Source organism: Numenius arquata, chromosome 4 (genome assembly GCF_964106895.1).
Source record: "Numenius arquata chromosome 4, bNumArq3.hap1.1, whole genome shotgun sequence".
NCBI lineage: Eukaryota > Metazoa > Chordata > Aves > Charadriiformes > Scolopacidae > Numenius > Numenius arquata.
In genome coordinates, this window is record NC_133579.1 from 19,934,582 (window position 1) to 19,955,379 (window position 20,798).

At 37.7% G+C, this 20,798-nt stretch overlaps 1 protein-coding gene across 2 annotated transcripts in view; it reads right to left on the reverse strand.

Annotated features, from left to right (window-relative positions):
• Window positions 1-20,798, reverse strand: part of GREB1L (GREB1 like retinoic acid receptor coactivator) — a 64,092-nt gene that overhangs the window by 22,927 nt on the left and 20,367 nt on the right. For both annotated transcript variants that reach the window (XM_074146341.1, XM_074146340.1), the window contains exons 8-17: window positions 20,632-20,751; window positions 18,760-18,897; window positions 16,808-16,993; window positions 11,700-12,026; window positions 10,701-10,829; window positions 9,982-10,116; window positions 7,192-7,389; window positions 5,001-5,181; window positions 3,487-3,679; window positions 1,940-2,073 (exon numbers count right to left, since the gene is read on the reverse strand). In XM_074146341.1, coding sequence (XP_074002442.1) covers window positions 1,940-2,073; window positions 3,487-3,679; window positions 5,001-5,181; window positions 7,192-7,389; window positions 9,982-10,116; window positions 10,701-10,829; window positions 11,700-12,026; window positions 16,808-16,993; window positions 18,760-18,897; window positions 20,632-20,751 — 1,741 coding nt within the window. The remainder of the gene's footprint in view (window positions 1-1,939; window positions 2,074-3,486; window positions 3,680-5,000; window positions 5,182-7,191; window positions 7,390-9,981; window positions 10,117-10,700; window positions 10,830-11,699; window positions 12,027-16,807; window positions 16,994-18,759; window positions 18,898-20,631; window positions 20,752-20,798) is intronic.

Below are 20,798 nucleotides of genomic sequence, written 5' to 3' on the forward strand. Positions count from 1 at the left end.
GCCAAGTCCTACATGCAAGTAACAGGAATTATAAACTTCCGTTATCTTCATTTGGGCCAAAATTTCTGCTAAAGATCTTTAACTTGATGGAGATACAGACCATCTCAGATCCACAGCGCAGGCTAATAATTGCTTTGCTGTCCACAAGCTTTTTTTCTTCTACAAACTTGAAGGACCATCACTGCTTCATGTGGCTTGTGGATGAAATACTTAATAATTTCACACATCTCACCAGAAAGACTTACCAATGGGGATTGCCGGCTCTGAGCCAAATCTGAACTTCCACTTTGCCTTTTAATTTACATAGCCAATGTTTCTTTCCCTCTCATTACATCTATACATGGTGACAACAGATACAAACTCACAAAGTAAAATGCTAAGAAGGAAAAAAAAGGTTAAAATCTACTCAAGCAAAAAAGCACTCAATTTCTAGACATTCCCCACGAGTTCACTCACCACCATAACACAGAAGAAACCCTACGCTATTATGCCTTGAGTGCTAGTCTTGTACCACAGAAGCCCAAATGACTAAAACAACTAAAAGTTCCAATTTTCTCTGGCCTCTTTCTAATTTAATAGATGAACTGGGATCCATTTGAATAAAGTTTTGTGTTTGTCTTTAACCAGCAGGTACAGTAGCTCACTCTGTATACCATAAGGCAGTCATTAAATCAATACACTTTTAAAACACTTTTTACTCCTCCTCCCATAAAAATACCCACTGCATTTTTGCTACTAAAACAAATGTACCCTTTCTTATAATACCAAAATGTCTGCAATGTTTTCAGACTTCTAAGTATGACTCACCCACCCAGACAGAATAATGCAACTTCTTGAAAAGAAAGGTTAAATCAATAAACTGTGAAGCAAAAGCATATCCTGGCTCCAAGGTAGAGGTTCACCTCCTGTTAATTTCTAGTCTTATCCTAACCCCGTATCAGGGCAGTATTTGCACATGCTCTAGTCCTCCTTCATCCTTTTCCCCATCCACATTTTACAAACAGAAAGAGGGCAACAGTGACCACTATCTCTCCCTTTGGACTTGGCCAGGAACACTACGAGAAGCTTAAAGAACTGACCTGTTAACTGACGTTATTATTATTTATCACATTCATTATTTGCATATTTGTAGATAATAACCCATATTAATTATTACGTACTTAGTCATTTATGTTGGTAACTTAACATATTTGATATTGCATTTTACTCAATAAATATAGATCCATTTACAATTATTAATTGTATCATCTTAAATAAGATAGGAAAAACAGTTCTGAAGACAGAACAATCCCATTTTAGTAAATATTAAAATACAATGAGAACTAAAGCTTGAACTATTATAGTGGATCTGTCTGATACACAGAACAGATTTCCACATCACTGGAAACCACAGTATTGCCTTCATTCCTGTAATGTGCACATTTAATCATATCTTGGATATGGGCTACGAACGTAGCTTGTTCAGCAGCTGCAGGGTACTAACAAGCCACTTTCAGGCTCTGAGCTGCAGGAACCAAAACTATGGCCAGCTAATGAAATAATAAAAATGACATTTTTGCAATAATGTCATTCACCTGGGCTACCAATGACAAGTCTGTTGGCAGTCTCATCAAGAGAGACAACAGAAGTGGTGTGGTATGAAACTCCTGGTACCTTCTTAACTTAGTGAGGGCTGAGCCAAAAGAAGAGAGCAGCACAGCTGAGCCTGGGCTGCTGCTGAATGGGCCTAATCTCTTCTATAAACAAATAAAGGATATGCCCTCCTTCTTCAACAGCACTAAATTCGTTACAAAAAGAAAAAATGCACATACTTCACAGATTCCAAGAACAACACTAAAGGTCATCATGTCTTCATACCCCTTTGACATGGCTCATAAATGTATCTGTGTCCTTAAGATCCCAATTAAGCAGAATCCCAAGCTCCCATGTTACTATTTACCTTTCTAAAAGCGTGTTGACCATTTTTTCAAAGGTTTCATCACATCTCAAAAGGGGACTTGTGACCCCCCATTGGAGAGATTTGCTGTATTCATTCAAACCAAAGTACAGCTTGTCTTCACTTGCTGCATCATCCTGTTTCATACAGAAATAGCAAAAACATAAGGAAAACTTGAACCAATTTAACTTCTTTTGTCATTTAAAAAATAAGTGGGAAGTATTTTCTGAACCAAAGTGTCCTTTATTTTCATTCATTCTCCCTCAGTGATGCTATTTGTTTCTTTCAAAGAATTTAGTAATATGTAAATTGCTTTTACCTAACATTATTTGTCAATAGCTAGGAAAGACAGGCGTAGGTCCTTGCAAATTTTTCAATGTATCTCTTACCTGTGATTGTAGAGGTTTTCTAGAATTCTGACAATTTTTTTCTGACTCCCTATCTCTGGCTTTATATCTACTGACAACTGTTTTCTCATTTCTATTTAAAGCAGAACCTGAAAACAGAAGTATTCCTTTCCAAAATTCTTCTTGACTGTCAGATTCTACACCCCTCTAATCACAATCAGAAACTGATTGTTTCTTTGCTGGAATGTAAATCTGCAGACAGCAATCAGAAAGCCTCAAATTTCATGAGTCTTTTGCTGGAAGCACAATGTAGTCTCCAGTGCATTTACATCACCAGTAATCAGTAGGAATGTAATTAATCCCATACAGTCTCCCCTTTTTCTCTGGGTTATTTTTTTAACTGTAAGACTGAAAGTTGTTGATTTTTTACTTTTGGTGAACAAAAAATTGTCTAGAATGTTTTACAAAAGGTCACCACAATGGCTTATATTAACAATCAAACAAAAAGAAAGCTTTGAAAAATCATTCACTCCCTCATTTCCACTATTTTGTTTGACTTGAACTATTTTTTTACAGTGACCACTTTAAGAGACTTTACAGAAACCAATGGTCCACTCAATACAAAAAAAGTCAAACTTGATATAAATATACCAAACAAGGAATAGGAGAAAAGGCTATTTTTAAAGCAGGTTTTGCAAAAACATTCTGGCTGAAATGGTGAAAAAAGCTAATGGTGCAGGATGTCCAACAGACCTTTCTCACCTCTTCTCTGCATAATGATGCCACCTGCTACACCATAACTTGTTAACCTAGCACACAATTTTTATTAGTAACAGAGAAGTAATGATCAGACTTGACAGGATGTGTGACATGTAACTTCCAGTCAAAAGTCAGACAGCTTGAAAATGGAAGGCCAGCTCCAGAGGTTTTTGACATGTCTACATAGCTTTCTCTAACCAGAGTGTAGAAAGTAATTTCTCATATTACGTGACTGGACAAAGAAAAATGTGTAGTTCCTGGGCCTAAATGTCAATGCTACTTCTACCATCAGCATCCCGGGGTTGCACATCTGGAGCCTGAGAGAACACACTCCAGCAGAGAAATAGCTCCCTCCTAACATTTTTCTTTAATACATATCTGCTGGACTCTTAGGTGTGAACTCTGCATAAAATTCACAGTTAAAATTAAGAATTAAACACTTACCACAGTGTCAAATTGTATCCAATGTACCTCATTGCTAGAGCTGATCCTGGACTGCTGCGTTTGCAAGGCATAAGGAAAAGAGCTGACCTGAAGAACAAGGAGGTTGAATGCTTCAAGGACCTCCCTGCAATTAATAACTCTATCAGCCAGACCATGACTAGGCTCACCATGTGACAGGGAACTTGAAATGGCACTGCAGAGATAAGAATGCAAAGAATTGCCTTAGTGACATCCTGAGATCCAACGGATTACTCTCTTCCTGCAGAAAAATTTCCAAATGACCGTGGCACTGAGAATCGCAGCTCAAAAAATTCTTTGGAAGGGTGAAAGATGTCAAAACCATTTGAGTGTATTCTGTGGCTAGACTCATGCAATGAGGGGAAAAAAACCTCAATAGAGAAGCAAAATCTGCTGACAGTGAGAAGGTGAATTAGTGAGCCAGTTTAAAAGAGCATCAGGTGGAGGAAACCAAAAATAAGTCAAAGCTGAAGAAATCCCTCTCACTGAGAAACTGTTCCATGAGCTGTGGGGTTAGGATACAGTAACAATTTTACAAAATCCAGTGGATTTTACAGCCTGAAACATTCTCCTAAAAGACTGAGGAACCTGAAATTTTCACAATGTTCTGTTTTTCATTTCCTGGAATTACCTTTGCCTCCAGAATACTCAGGAATTCCAAATTCGGTGTACAACAAAGACAGTAACAAAAATGTGATGGGGGAGGATAACACAGGAAGAAATTTTTTTTAAATCTATTTTCAGCTGTCCTTCAAGGAAAGGATTTTTTTAATTATAATTCTGATATTCAAATTAATGCCACAGCCTTACGCACCATGTCTAAGTCACATTAAGATTATTCTCCTCAGTTTACTCATGGAACAAGAGCAGAATAATTAGCTTTACTATGGAAAAATAGAGAAATAAGTAAAGTTGTGATTCAGTGTGAAGAAATGTTACTGCACGTGTGTGTATGTGTTGTTCTGTTTAGACCTAACACTGACCAAACTCAACATAGCTGTTTTTTAGATCCTGTTCTTACAGTAGCTACGGCATTCTTCAGATGATGCAGAGTTAAACGTCTGTAAGCCTTCATATTAAAAACAACATTATTATCAAGGATAAAAACATGAATTAAAACATGAGTGGATTGTGAACGTGGGAGAGATTTGGATTTGAGTAGAAAAAAGGAGGGGCACAGGAAAAAAGACAAGAAGAGCAAAGTAAGCTGCAAAATTCTTCCCTTTTTCCTGGACTTCAGTAGCATTGCACTTAGCCATAAAAACAGTCCTGTTAGGGATCCAAAAATCTGAAACTAGTCTCACCTATCTCCAACTGAATCAGAATTAGTTAACAAATAAGCAAAGCAAGCAAAAAAGATGATTTCTGATTTTGAGGCAAAAAATGCCTTAGGCCTAGAGAAAGCATCAGGTGTCTAAGACGGTAAGTCTTTCAAAAAACCTAACTAAAAGATACTGGGAGAGGATGGTTTTCCTTTGGTAGATTGAAGCAACTACCTTGTTAAATCCACGTGGGCATTGTCATGAACCAGCACAAACAGTGTATAGGGATTCTGCTTCACTCGTCTCATGAAAACTTCAAATTTTGCTTGAATCTCACTGTCCAGCCGAACCACGTATTTCTCAGCTCTCTGATACGCCGTTCCATTGTCTTCTAGGCCCAAGTCCACAAGGACACCTGTCAGAAAGAAGAATGTAACAAAAATATTTTCTTTTGAGTGCATCTAAAAATGAAGCTTCAGTGGCAGGTTGCCACTTTTCCACCAATATTAGGATTTAGCCAAATCTCTAATATGCCCTAGTAAGAAGAAGATTATCCGAATGCATTTTCTCTCACAATGGGGACTGAAATGTGCTTCTTGGCTTCTGGATTTCCTCCAAAAAGTGCCTGAAGACCTTTCAAAATCTTCTCATATTACCAAAAAGTTAAAAAAAAAATAAAAAATCAGGCCTTCATAAAAATTTCCAGAGCAGCACTCAGTTGGCTATGTTCCATAATCCTAGGCCAAACTTGCCCACATTTAGCTAACATATTAATCCTGCCTGAGTCAGAAAAGGTTATCCTGACCGTGCCTTTGCAAAAATCATAAAATTATATAAAATTGACTCTCGGTAATATAATATCACTTTTTTCATGCCCTGCTTCAACATTTGTGTCAATACAACTACTCTCTAGCAGTCTTCATAATGATAGATTTGTATCATATTAATAAAGTAGGCATGACATAATGTATATGGCTTTGAATGCCATTTGAATTAAAGAAGTAGCAATAAGCAACCATGAAATGTGTGTCAACTATGTATTTGCTGGGGTCTTAATGATTTTTAAAAAAATGTTTTAAAAAGTAAAGTAAAAACCATTCATTTAAAAAAATAAAATAAAATAAATGTGAAACCCTGTTAACACATACCAGAAAAACTCTGGTTCAGTGAGTAGCAGCAAATTAAGTAAATAAAATGTCAGATGAAACAAGGAATGGAACAAAATAACCCATAAAGTTATGTCATAAAGGAAAAGAAACCCGTACTTCAAGTAATCTATTTTATTCTGAAAAGAATAATATTTTATTATTCTTATTGAAAAGAATAATTCTTATTAAAAGAATAATATCTTATTATTTTATTATTTATTATTAGTTATATTTTATTTATATTTTATTATTATAGAATAATATTTTAACTAGTAAAATAGCACAAAGAGAAAAAAAAATACAGAGATGGACCACAATATTGAGCAGTCTCAGGGCATATCTGCATAAGCAAAAATTGTTGGACTGTTTAGCTCAGAGTAGAAAATAAGAGGAAAAAAAGCTAACAGCTAGCCCAAACCACTAATAGATGTGTTACACCAGAAGCTCATATTCATGTTTTTCAAATGCAAATGCACGGTATTATTAGATAAAGCTGAAGGCAGAAAAAAATAATGTTCGGTTAATAAAAAAAATCCTAAATACACAACTATCCTAAGGACTTCATTATGCCCAGATACCAGAGATCAAGGGCTACAGCACTTACACAGGTCCCTAGTTCTATTAGACAGTAAATTTCTCCATGGAGAAACTCTTATGCTTTTCTGGACATGTGTCGGTCACTAACAGAGTGGACAACAGAGGTCATTCTCAAGTGGGACATATTCCATAATGTGTCCACTAAGGCTTTCTTGCTCCTCTTGAAGCATTTGATACCAGCCATGGTCAGACACAGAACTCCAAACGTGAAACCTCACCATCTGAACCAGCATGGCAATTACCATGTGCCAACGTGCATGTATTACTCAGGCATTTAACGACCTAATAAGAGAGCTTCCTGCACATACATCTGCGCTAATATGAGAGCATATGCACAAGTACATACCCAGAACAAATGGCACTAACAGCTCTAAGGGATAAAAGACCTGAACATTCACATTTGCTCATCCCCTCCCTGTTTTGACAGGTGAACGCTTCTCCAGGTCACACATTCCTCAGACCTGCATGAATATGGCAACTCCTTTTGACACTCACATGGTACAGCTTGGGCCCAGTTTATGAATGGAAGGTGTTTAGAATTCATCAATTATACCAACTAATGGATCTAATACTTGACATGCAAAATACTTGCTGGAGCAACGTACTTCTCCATTTATACCAAATATAATTAAATAACATCACATACTTTGGTTTAACAGTCTCTTTTCCCTCCCTTTTACCTGATTGTCGAATCCGTTGAAGGGTCTGCTGCACCAGGACTTCTGAACGAGGAACTATAACGATGAAGTCTACTTTGCTGAAGTGGCCCAGATCCAGGCTCTGATTGCCACTGTCTGCTATGGCACAAACCTGGGACAAGAGCTTTCTGGCAACTGTAAGCTGTGGCTGGTAAATTTGGAACGTATCAACATCCAAATCTAGAGTGTGTTTGTTTGAAAAAGAAAACAAAACACAACAAGAAACATGTTTACTTTCCCACCCCCCCATAAACATGACCCTCCAAACAGCCTACCCTCTATTATCAGAAAAAAATAAATCACTCACCAGAATAAATCTCATCACTCTGGAGAGCTGGGTCCAGATCACAAATGTCAACTTTCTTTTTTTGATCAAAATGTGATAATGTATCAGATGACCTCAGGTACAGTACTGACTGTTTTTTAAATGCCCCATGTGTTTTAGAGATCTTTAACAGTGCAACCCAAGGAAACCTCAATATCAATATAGTGAAACGCGTATCATTAAATGAACAACCACAAACATCATATCCACGCATATATATATATATATATATAAAAAAACGTGCATGTGTACATATATAAAAACACACATATATATAAATACATATATATATATACACACACACACAGAGGTCTAATGTTCTCCTGAAACTTGCACTTCTCCTTCAGGAGCTTCCCTCCATCACTCCTGCTGGGAGAACCGGCCATGGGTGCTGAGGCTGCTGTGCTCAGGGCACAATGGGACAAGACCCAGCACACCTATTAATCTGAGGAAACTGAGCCTGTGTTGATAATTCTGCCAAAAAAAAAGACTCTAACAGGACAGGAGGTCAGCTGGGAGTTAATTTGTACATCGTCTCTGCTCTGAAGCACTGAGCCCCACTCTGTCATGATTGAGATAGCTGTATGTCTATATACTGACTGATGGTAAAACATCCTGTAAAGGGAAGATGAGCGATTCAACCAGGCAATAAATCTCAATCATTGGGAGGGAGAGGGGGGGAGAAATATTTATTTCTTTTGAGTTTTCTTGATTGTTAACAAAATTTTAGTCTCAGATTTATTTGAACTTAATAAACGTCAATATAACACTAGCTTCAGAGAACTGGAGCTTTGCTCTCTATAGACACGTACCAGAGTGTTCATGTTTCCTCGAAGAAAAAGCACGTTCCTATATTTTAGTATCACCAGTAGGTAAATTCTATGCCAAACAATCCGTGTTTCACTAGACTCTGAATATTTTCAACTTGCAGATTACCAAATTAAATCCTATAATGCCATTACAGTTTTTATGTCAGTTTTTCTACTCCCAATTAAATTCTGATTAATGGACTGCTTATCATAAAAATTACCTAGGGCAAATTTCTTAAAAAAAAACCCAAAGAAAAAATCCAAAACTACTGCAAATTTAATACACAAGAACTATTGTTGCTTTTTTAAGTAATAAGTGACTTTATAAAATCGTGCAACTTACATGAAAATTGGAAGGTGTTTTGGGCAAAAAACTGTTATGTTAGTTTTATATAGACACGTGTGTGTTTGTGTGTGTACACTTATGTTCAAACCCGCCTCAGTGTCCATTTCAGTAGATCTGCTGTGGGAGAAAGGTCCTTCTCACTGCCTAGGAGACTTACCTCTCCTTTTTTTTTTTTTTAATTCAGGCAGATTGTGAGTAGCTTCAACCACTGTACAGCCATATTTTAAAGACAAAACTAGCTCAAAATAATTGTTAGAGAAAACATGAAGGTTTTAAAAAAATGCAATGCTTCACATCATTAAATAGTTAGAACAAAAAAATAACAGAATCTAAAGATCATTCTCCCTTCAAAATAATCCTGCGAGAAAGCCTTCTGGGGGTGCCAGAATGAAGTACCTGGCAGCCTTCCTAATGGGATCTCCTGATCCATGAGAAGACTATAAACCCTTCATATCTAACACTGAGCCGATTAATTTAAGGTAACTAATGGGAATCAAGAGCATAGCTTTCTTTCACAGCAAAAAAAGCTTTACTGGAGGTTGAATTTGCTTTGAGGCTAGACCTAAAAGAATCTCAGTGTTCACAACAGCTCAATGTATCTTTTGCCATTACTGCCATATGAAAAGAAAGTATGGTTAAAACTCAGTAATGAAAGAATTCCAAAATGGGAAAATGATAATTAGCATTTTTAGACAGGCAATCCTAGGTGATCTTTTGCACCTAAGTATCTCATCATATTATGCTGAATAAGACACATCTCAAATAAGCAAATTATAGATTACACTTGCCTAGCACTTTAAGTTCAAGATCTTAAGACATTTCCCCTAAAGGTTTAAGCCTCAGAGCACAAGTCTGTAGTACACATTATTACCATTTCACATGTAGAAAGTGAGGAATATCAAAAATAAAGAAAAGGGCTGACACCTGGGGAGGTCAGAATGAGAACACAGTTCCCCTCTGCCTTAAGACCAAGGTTGCATTCCTTTTCTAGGTGCAAAAGGGTGAGATGAGTCCACACTGCCAAAGAAACATCTCTGCTCTGCCTAGCGCATAACAGAAGATCACATATTTCATCTTAGGAATTATAAAACGTCAGGGGAAAAGTTGCTGAAGGTTACTACAGAGATTTTCTGTCTGAAAGACTGCTGTATTGCTACATTCAGCTGTCAGTATTAGTATTTGAAGGCTGACACGCTGACTGCAACTGTGTCCTCAGACTCTTCTGAGACACACGCATTTTGACATTTAACAAACTACTCCCTTATTTCACACTTTACACGTAAAAAAATTACCTGGTTCTTGTGTAGAAACCATGGCAATTGCCTCCTGAGATGACACACACTCGCTAACATCTCCATTAAAAGGAATTATGACACTTTCCCCTCGCTGCTGTAGCATTTTCTCCAGCAACTTGTCCAAATCATCACCTAGATAAGAATTAGAAACACCACATTATCTTGAAGTTGTTTCAGAATAATGACATTACATACACGCATGTTCTCACATAACTGATGTCGAATCTGCGGAGAGGCAGAGGACTGGAGATACAGGGAAGAGAGGGAGGGAGAATATTTTTCTCTTTTTTTACTGATTTGTCAGTTGAATTAATTCCAAAAAAAAGACACCTCCGATGAGTAATTTCAGCTCTGTGCTCTTGCAGCTAGTGGTGATGTCTGATGATTACAAATAAACATGCACTATAAAACCACCTCTAAACCTGTGCTAAAAGCACAAGCAAGAAAAGACTCATACACTTATGGGTGCCCCGCTGTCACATTCAGCAGTATAAACAGGATTAAAAATGTTTTGCCACAGAATGAGTAACTCACACTGCACGGGTGAAGGAGACGAGCATTCCTTTACGTGCAGCGAATGGAGAGAAGGAAAGAATGCCTCTCAGCAGAGAGGGCAGAGCTGTATTCAGGTGTGCTTTAACGGCTGAACAGGAGACACACCAACCCTAAAGAAATTAGTGTCTTGGCTAGAGCTTCTGTTTCTTAGGATCACTCACCTAAAGATGTATTTTTGAAATGCGATGCCAGGAAACTAACTTTCCCCGTGATGAGCTCGTAACTAATCTCTTTTAAAAATTCACTGGTGGTAAGCATGCTTTCTGCAAGTGCCCTGGATTGATACTGACCTGGAGAAGAGGGGGAAAATAGCAAGAGCAATCTTTAATACAGTGCACTACCAACACAACCTTTTCATCCTAGAGGTGTGGGGCACACTGATCTTCAGTCCTGGATCTCCACTGCCTTTACCCAGTAGACTGGGAGAGGAGTCTCAAGTCTATTTTGCTACTGATGAAAGAATGTTATATCAGTGTAGCACATTCTTTGCAAGCTGTTGCCTGTAGTTTTGCACGCTTGGCTGACAAATGATATGCAAAATAAGTATTTATACCTTAGAGAGAATGGAGGATTCTGGTTAAATATGAAAAATTGATTATCCCTAGTGTGAAAAAAGTAAACAATTGACATTACTGATTTATCTGCCTACAAAGGAAAGATGAGTAGTCAAAATTCACTTCCATCCAAACACACTTATGCACACACAAACGTCTCAGCCAGTCACCCACGTGGAATTTGAAAATCAACACAGTAAAAAGGATAAAAAAGCATGTTCTGTTTTATAGTGGTCTGCGGAAGACTCTGGTCAATCCAATACTGCCACGTGAAATAGCACGGCTGTTAGACAAAACAGAGAAAGACAAACTGACTATTTTGTCCCTGGGTCATTTCAAGATGTTTTCTAAGGTCGCCACACAAACAATAATGTTTCAGCCTTCTCAAGGAGTAGTAATGACTAGCATACAGCTATTTTTCTAGATCCTCATGGACGTCAGTACTCCAAATCTTGATGGAGGAATAGTGAACTGTGACATTGCAGTGTAACAATACAAAGGAGAATAAAAAGAAGAAAAAGGGATTTAAAAGCTGGAAAGATGACTGGAGAAAATTAATTCAGCAAAATTACACTGGTATTTGAAGCATACTGCAAATATACTCACCTAGGACTACCACACAGAATTCATTTCCTCTTATCTTCGATGCACAAATGGCAACAACATAATCTGGTAGCTTTTGCTGATGTTTCATTTCATTGAGAGACCTCAAGGTCTCCGAGATGCCCTCTGCCAGCGAGTTCTGGGTAACAACTACATGCACGAGGTCCCGCGACACACTAGCGATTAACCTAGCAAGCCAAGGGAGTTGACCTGGTGACACAGAGCCACACTGTGCACTCATTTGCAAGGACTGCTCTCTCAGAGTGAACTCCTGCATAGCTTTCAACATGATCTGCTCAAATTCTTCCCTCAGGGGTATCTGGTCAGGACCTACATTGAAAACAAATGAACAGAAGAACAGTATCTCGTATCAAAATGTTATTGAACCAGGAATAATCACATCTGTCTTGATCTGAAAAGCTCTTTCACTATATTTTTCACATTTACAAAACCCACTGGCAACTCAGGGGATACCTACCCACATGGCATATTCGTGTTTTTTCATGTTAGAAGCCTCTCTCTCCTACCATCTCTTTTCTTTTTCTTTTTTTTTTTTTCCTTTTTTTTTTTTTTAACAATTCCATCTCACTTCTAGCCTTTCTACCTTCAGAAACTGGCGGGACAAACAAGGGAGTGGGAAAACATGTGCCTCTTGCCTGGAACAGAAGGATTAATCACCTAGCCTCCATATGTTTTTATAGCAGAAACCCCAAACGCTTATCCTCGCAGTCTAAACGCACCATGCAGTATGACAAAGGCTGTCAAGTGGTCTTTGTTTTGCTTTTTCTCATCATGCATACTAGTAAACTAAGCATGGATGTAAATAAACATGTGTAACCTCCTTTTTTTCTTTAGTTAAATTAGGTTAGCAAATCTTCAAACTTCTAACGTTAATATGTATATGCAACTCTAGATCTACATTCCCCAGACTTTGTAAACTGTATTGCAAACTTGAATTGGAAAACAGAAATGTAAGCTATCTTAATTTAGCATCAAGTCCCCTAACTCAGCTTCAATTAACTTTTGTCTCATTGTCAAAGATACTCGGGAACAGACGAAAAATATTCATAAACACGGAGTAAAAAGGAGCCATAATTTAAATTTCCAAGATCCCACATCAGTGCCAAAGGAGATGGCTTCACACTTCAGCAGCCTGGGTTTCTATGACAAAAAGGGGAGACTTAAATACCAGAGATATGTGAAATGCTAGGTTTTGGTTTTATGTTTTCTTTCAGGGCCGAAGAAAACAAGCAAAATGAGCAGTGAAAAACAGGAAACAGAAAGGCTGTGTGAGAAGCAGGGCAGGCAGTGACTAAATAACCTGTAGTACAGAATCTGTAAAAACTGCCGCCTGTTGTCATTTTGTCTTTTTGAGAAGTAACATATGGAGGGTGTCACCACCCAATTACCATAGGATGGCAGGACAACTATAGCCTTATAAATGCAAGGCTGTTTTCATTTTTGATGCAAACCGAAAAGTTCTGATGAGTCTCAATTAATGCAACATGGGCATAATTCTCTATAGTTCTCTTTTTTGGAAATATATTTTCTTTTCCCTTCTAAGACAGCATCATGTATTCTAGATCTTTGAAGATCTTGAAACAGAAAAAACAGACACTCTATTGATAAAGAGATATATCATCTTCCGCAGAAATAAACTCTATAATATATCAAACACAACAAAAAAGATGTTATACACTAGAAGAAATAAAAGCAAGCTTTTGACGATTGAGGGAGGTTCTAGACACAAGGATCATCATGAATCCAAGAAAATGAAAATTATTGTAGAAATGGAAAAACTTCTGTATGACAACACACAGAATTTCATTCAGATTACTTCTAAAAAAAAAGCTTTAAAAAATAAAGTTAGTTATCAGAAAGGCGCTGATAAAGAAATGTTTTGAAATTACTGAATTGTTTAATATCACAGTTGGCTCATGGCAGTCTTTCTCCACAACAACTAACCAGAAAAACAAAGGAACATCAGATGAGATGGAAGACAAAATGATAGACATTAATTTTGATTGTGAACAGTTTCATAAACACACATACAGGAATCTGTCAAAGAACAGAGTATTGGAAGCTCCTCTATAGAAATGAGTAGGCAAAGTATCGCCTTGACTTTAGAAAATGAAACTGCAAAAAGAATAATACCATGTAAAATTCATAGCTGAGAAAATCCTTATTAACATAGTTATCCTTCCAAAAGCACCTACAGTTTAAGATAGCATATTCAAATACCATCCATTTCTGGGTAGAAATCCTTCATGGTGTACCTCAGGAGAACTACCCCTCCAGCCATCTAAGACCCAAGGAACTGTCGGAATAACCTCTTGCTTTGGGTATCTGACTATCCCTTCCACTGAAGACAGGGGCTTGTTCCTGCCTTGAGTTTGGATGTGCATTCAGATATGGATGCTACAAAACACCTCTGGGTGTCTTGGCATGAACACAGTCAAAGCGATTCGAATGTACCACAACAAGAGAGAAGGGAGAACAATTCTGTAATTCTAGACAGGTAATTAACAGAGGGTCCAGAAATGCCCTCCAGCTGAATAACCAAAACAGATCTTAGCACTGTGTAGGATGAGATTGTGTTTGTAGAAAGGGTAGTGCAATAGTAAAAAGCAGATGAATACTAATGATAGAATGTAACCCATACTGCAAATATGGGCATTCTGAAGTAAAAACAAAGCTTGAAAATACTTCACTATGAACGCTGCCAAAGATAACAAATGTCAAAACTGAGTGAGTACAGGAGACAGACTGTAAAAAACCACTGAAATCAAACACACCTCTTGATCTTTTTTCACTTATTCTTTTATCACAATCAGTGGAATTCATTTATAGCAGTGCTATGGCTCGCAATCACAGCTTTAACTGTGTATAGTATTTACAGTAGGTTTAAAATGAAAGTGTCAGAAATGTTCTTATTTTGTTTGCTTTGATTTGTAATATCATTGTGAGATTGCTCAGCTGATTTCTGAAGACACAACAGCATTATCCTACAATTAATAATATTGTTGTAATCTTACAGAAAAACCAAAAGGAATTCTCAGATACATCTTTTTTCAAAAAAAGGAGCATGTTCATAAATAATACTCTTATGATCTGCAATCACACACATCTGCAAACATATTTTGTACAAGTAGTAAGACCTGAAAAAAATAGGCAGCGCTCAGTATCTATTTCATTCTTCTGTCTTCTTTTTTATCTTTGCCTTTATCTTACTCTTTCACAATGTACTCTGGAAGAAAGAACAACTTTTTAGTCCTATTTTCTCAAGAAAAAAAAAAGGCTCACATGAATAAACTGTTAATTTATGTGTGTATTTGTCTCTTCTCCTTGTCAAAAACTTTTGAAGCTGGCTGCCTTCCAATCACCTTTCACAGAATCACAGAATCACAGAATCTTAGTGGTTGGAAGGGACCTTTGAGATCATCGAGTCCAACCACATTAAAAAAAAAAAAAAAAAAAAAAAAACTTCATCTCCTTTGATTTTACAAAATGGCGTAACGGCTCCAGTTCAGCACAACTGTCACAATTCCAACAGTTTTAAGTTTGTAGCTATATTCAAACCAGCAACATGTTTTGGTCCCCATGCTTTGCAGAATGTTTTTACTTTTCTCCTCATGAGGCTCTCTCATCTCACAGTGCTGGCGCCCATCTCCACATAAGGCCAAATGGAAAACTATTCAGCTTTGCACAGCTAAGAACAAAAGCCAAACTAAACACTTGCTAATAAGGGAACTTCTTTATGCTGAAGGCACGGTGCTCGCTAGACTCAGCTTAGCTCCAGAAGCTTTGCATGAAGCCTCCTCTAGTTTGCAGCATGTATAGACTTGCTGCATCCATCTGAGGTCGGATTTGCTCATGGAGTGGGGTTTGCTGACTCACAGGTTTCAATAAATAATTTATTTTTAATTGGAAATTCCGTATCAGCTGGCTGTATAGTTCTCTGAAAGAAATCTGCAAGCTGCCTCTATCAATCCAGAACTGTGAGGCAGCTGGTTGTAACATGCAGACTCCACAAACTTTCCAACGAAGACGAGAACCTCAAATAACAAATTTAAGCCCACTGAGAGGAGGGCAACAGAAAAAACATTCAGCCCATAAAAAATAAATAAAACCTTGGCATCCATTGGACCACTAAGGCCGAGAATGATAAAGCAAACAGGTCATTCAGAGTGCTACAACACTGAAGATGGTCTCCCTCCTGTCTCTAACAGTATTGCAGCACCAGAGAACAGCAAGTCGTAAGAACACATGGGTTAAACTTGCACAGACTCCATTTACTCCCCAAATCATAGGGTTATCACCAGCTCCGCTTCTTTTGAAATGTTTGCCTGTTTCATACCATTACATATTACAGATGGCCCAGCGGAAACCCAGTACGGGAAAAGCAGCATGCCCTTCACAAAAGTCACTTCACACTTCTCTGTAAGCAGCATCTTTTCAAATACAGAAGTTAAGATTGAGACTGCTGTGAGAAGTTCCCCAACGCTGTCCTGCAATATTCTTTAACTTCTAAAACCTTACTGTTAAATCTGCTGCATTTCACTCTAAGGCAGGGAAAAATGCCTGGACCTTCAGTAAGAGAAAGAAAATGTGGTTTGCTGGTTTGCTCTCAAACTTGCAAAGGGTCCATTTCAAAAACATTTACGAGAATGAGATATTCAGTGAATAACTTGCCTTAGTCTGAATAACAAATGTGGTTTTCATGTAAACGGTGCTGTCACCAAAACAATGATGACCATCACACATCTGCTAGCATTTGTCACAAAACTGAATAAAGCAGACCGAGTGTCCTTAGAAAGAGCTGTGATAACTGATGGTTTGATACCCTAAGCAAATGAGTTATCTGCATTGCAAATCCATTTTCACAAAGGTGACCTGGTCAATCCCCATATGGAGAGCAGAAGCAGTACCAGCCTTTAAATTCACTTCACTTCCTCACTCTGATGAACAAAGTCACACACACTAGATGGAGCCACTTACCTCTTCCAGGCACAAAAATAGCCAGAAAATTGGCTCTGAAACGGACATAAAGAGGGTGGGGACAAAAAAGGACAGTCACAAATAAAAAAAAGTGCTTATGACAAATTGCTTACCTAGTTGGACAAGATACTGAATAGTTAAAAGTATCATATTCTCCACACTTAGCAGCTGACTGCTGGTCAAACCCAGGAGATCCAAATCCTTGTTCTCCAGCTGTGGAATCTTGTAGCAATTCACCAGCAAGGGACTTACAACAATATCACCAACATTTCCATAGAAGTAAGGTAAAGTGCCATAACCTTTGATAAAAGAAACAAAAAAAAAAACCCCAGAAATTTACAAAATATGCCACTACATGAAATCTTGCACAATGTACACATTTCCAAACTTCTCCTTAATGATACCTTGCAAAATATGCTGTATCAGTGACTGTTCTTGCCATTATAATTGCTTACAAAAGAAATGAGTGATCCTTTGCTGTATTTTAAAACAAATGACTGCACAGGTTTTCAAAAACTAACAATAACTGCATACCAGCAGCATAATAATCACTGTTATCCAAATACAAATGAGAATATTATCTATTTGGGTATTACCCTGACCTTTAAATACAGATTCTCTATAATATAGTGTACAAAAAAGAAAAATCAATGGAGGCAAAAGTACATTGATCTTAACATTATAAAAGCAGCATAAGTCACATTAGCATTGATTCAACCACTGTGATATTGCTGTGATTGATTTCACTTTTTTGCCACATTGCCGTTCTGTTTTCATAAACAGATTAAATAAGCATCAACAACTAAACATGCTGTTCTGTAAGGTAAAGCACATGAACACAGACTAACTCCTCTTTTCCTTGAGAATGTTTTCATTCTAAAAAAGTTTCCACACAGATTTTGCCAAACCCATCCATTTGGGTACATCTGGTTCTGCGCTATTAATAGGACGCTGTTTCTCAGGGCCACTAACATTTAGCCTAACTGAGGACTTTGCTGGCAATTCTCCAAGAGCCCAAGGGCTGCATTCAATTTGCTCTTAAACTGACGATTGGAGGCACCCCCATCTTTAATAAGGAAGTGTTCCTCTGAAAACCATTTAGAGCACCATGCTAGAGCTTTAGAATATGCTTCCAGAAAACAACACTAAGCAAAACAAATGAGAACTGTAACCCTATCCTTGATGGATTTACTAGTGTAGATGGCCCTGTAAATTCTCTGGGAATTGTGTGTATTAGGATTATCCGTGCAAGGACTTGGAGAACAACTCCATTTCTTCAGGAATGATAAATTATTCCATGGATTGTATCAATAGGCATGTTCTGTTAACACTGAAGCTACTTTATACAACCATCTGTACTATGCTGGACTGAGACGAGATTTAGAGTCAAGAAACCACTCATCAAAATCTTGGCAGTACTAGCTGGCCCATCTTTTGTTATATAGTATGCCCAAATATGTCAGGTTGAAAGGGATACTCACATTATGACTCATACTTTTAAAGCAAAAACAATGTCTTTCTAAGGGTTGTCAATGTATTTTATACAGCTAAAGGATTTTAAAAGCCTGATCTGTTATCTCAGTTGCTTGCAAGAAGTATGGACTATAAAAGATAAAGAGTTAGTATGATTCACTTCTGATTAGTCAGTTCAAATCAATTTTCTTGTTCTCATGCAGAATCCCTGGGCTTCAAGATCTGGACTATAAATGCTGCAGGAAATACCTGCTTGTTTTCTAAGTTGTTCACACTGCAAAGCTATTTCCATTACATGGAAATATTTCTATTCTTGGATTTTACAAAAATCTTATTTGTACAAAACTTAAATTTGGCCAGAGGTTTTGTATAAATTTGACATAGTCGTGGCCTTTTCACAAATCAGGTTCTCCAGAAATTGCCTAACTTCCAATTTTAAATGTTGAGCAACTACAGCAAACTATCCATGACAAACTGACTTTGTATTGTACTGAATGCCAGAACCAACAGGAAGAAATAAATCCCTCCTTTCTCCTAGAGGAGCATACATTTTTTCAAAACGCAGCTTTTGATTCCCCAGTATAAGACTTACCTATCAGAATCACCGGTCTGACTCCCGAGTTATTCAGCAGGTTTTCAGGAACTATTACAGTCTCCCCTGCTGGGATGGGTTGAGGCTGTAAAATTCCAGTTAACATGGATTGAGGAACTGGGACTGACAAAAGAGGCTCTATAAAATAAAGAAAAGAGAAGTTTCCATTACTAAAAGGCTCATACTGTGATTTGGCCGTATGAACAAATAAAAAAAAAATTACTGCAGATCACTAACTGTAATAAAATTCAAAAGGCCTCTGCATTTCCTGCTATAGTTTTAAGTAATTTAAATTAAGAGCCTATATCCTCCTGTAACCCCACCCCTAAAATAAAACTTTTTCTGACCACTGTATTGTTGGTGGAAATGAGAGAGGAAAACACAGGTTTGAATATGCATCTTTAAACAAAGCCAAGTACTAAGCCAAAAGGCCACCTCTAAGACAGAGGCTACCTCTCAATACTGCCTCTCAATACATGGGAAGAGACTGCTCTGACTTCTGACCTAAAATATACGTAGATAAGAAAAACAAATACAGGCCAGAATCTCAAAGCTCTCCTTAGACAGTTGCTACAAGGATAAAAATTAGGTTTTACTCATGAAAGAGCAAGAACAGATTTCACAAGTGAAAGGAAACAAAGTGCAAGAAGTTTGTAATCTGTAATCAGGTTTCAGCGTGAGGTCTGCTTCAGAAGTTTCTCAGGCTTCATTTGGTGGTTTGTAACAGGTTATTCAAACAATGCCCTCAATAGAAAAGCATCAAAGGCAACATGAATGAATGCATATGTTTTAGTAGTGGAAATTGTTTATCCAATAGAAAAAAATACTACGAAAGACTCATGGAAAACGGAGTGTACAGCAAAGGTAGTAGATTGACGGAGACAAGCTCAACAAAAAGGGGAAGATTGCCTTATATCATGTATCTTCAGCAGGACCCTGAAGATAGAAACCTATAAAAGCTGTGATTGATTTGAGCTGCTCAAGTAGGCAGGCCTGCACTAACACGTAACCCTTCTTCCTATGATGAATGTATCTGAAAATTAATTCCAAAATATCTCAAAATTAAGTCCTGCAAAGCAGAGTTAAAAAACACATCGTACATGTTGAAAAATGGCTTTTTTCCTTCCTTCTATGTTTATTCTGTCACTCTGCAGAGACAGGAATAAGTAATTGTTTATTCCCCTTTACAAAGTATGCTGAGTCCCACAACTGAAAAGTGCTTAAATAGTGAACAGTTTTATTAATAGTATAAACAGATACCTACATGGATATTGATGAGTATTCACACATACTCATAATTAGTCTTATTTCATATCATGCTGTTACATATCCCTCCTACAGCTTTTCCATGCATAAGAGACATTTGGTCTCACAAACTTTGTGTTTCTAACTAAACATGACCTAGTGGACATCAGTGTCCTTTGTTAGGCCAAAATTACATAAAGCCATTTTTCCTGTGCAGGAATGGAGTGTAAGGTTTCTGTAGCATGCCACACCAGACTGAGACACAACATTCAAGGTGAGGGCTAATGGAAATCCTTCAAGTATGTCCACGTTATCCATACGCCTGCACAATTTTAGAAGAACTGAGTTAGCTTTGGATTTTTATTAATATTGTTCACATCTTTCTTTCCTCTCTCTCCCCCAACACTTTCACTTTTCCCTGTGTTCCATCCCAGATTATGGCAACAAGCACCAGGCAATCATATGTGCTTTTCTGAGGCATCTGAAAAACTTCCCACAGTGTCCTTAACTACTTCAACAAGCTCAGTTATGTTTTCTGTGCACCACTTAAGAGAAGCAGCGCGGGCCCACTGGTCTGGCTGAGTACAGCTTGTTACAAATGACATCTCCATATTATTCAGGTTTTACCTGTTCTTGCTGAAGGCCGAATTGTAGGAACAGGTACCGCTAAACCAGGAGGAGGGACTGGGGACCCAGGAGACCATCCCCGGTGACGTTTCTTTGGTGGTCCAGAACTGGACATTGATGCTGAGAAGAAAAGTAAAAACTAATTCTAAACCCCATCCACCCAAATG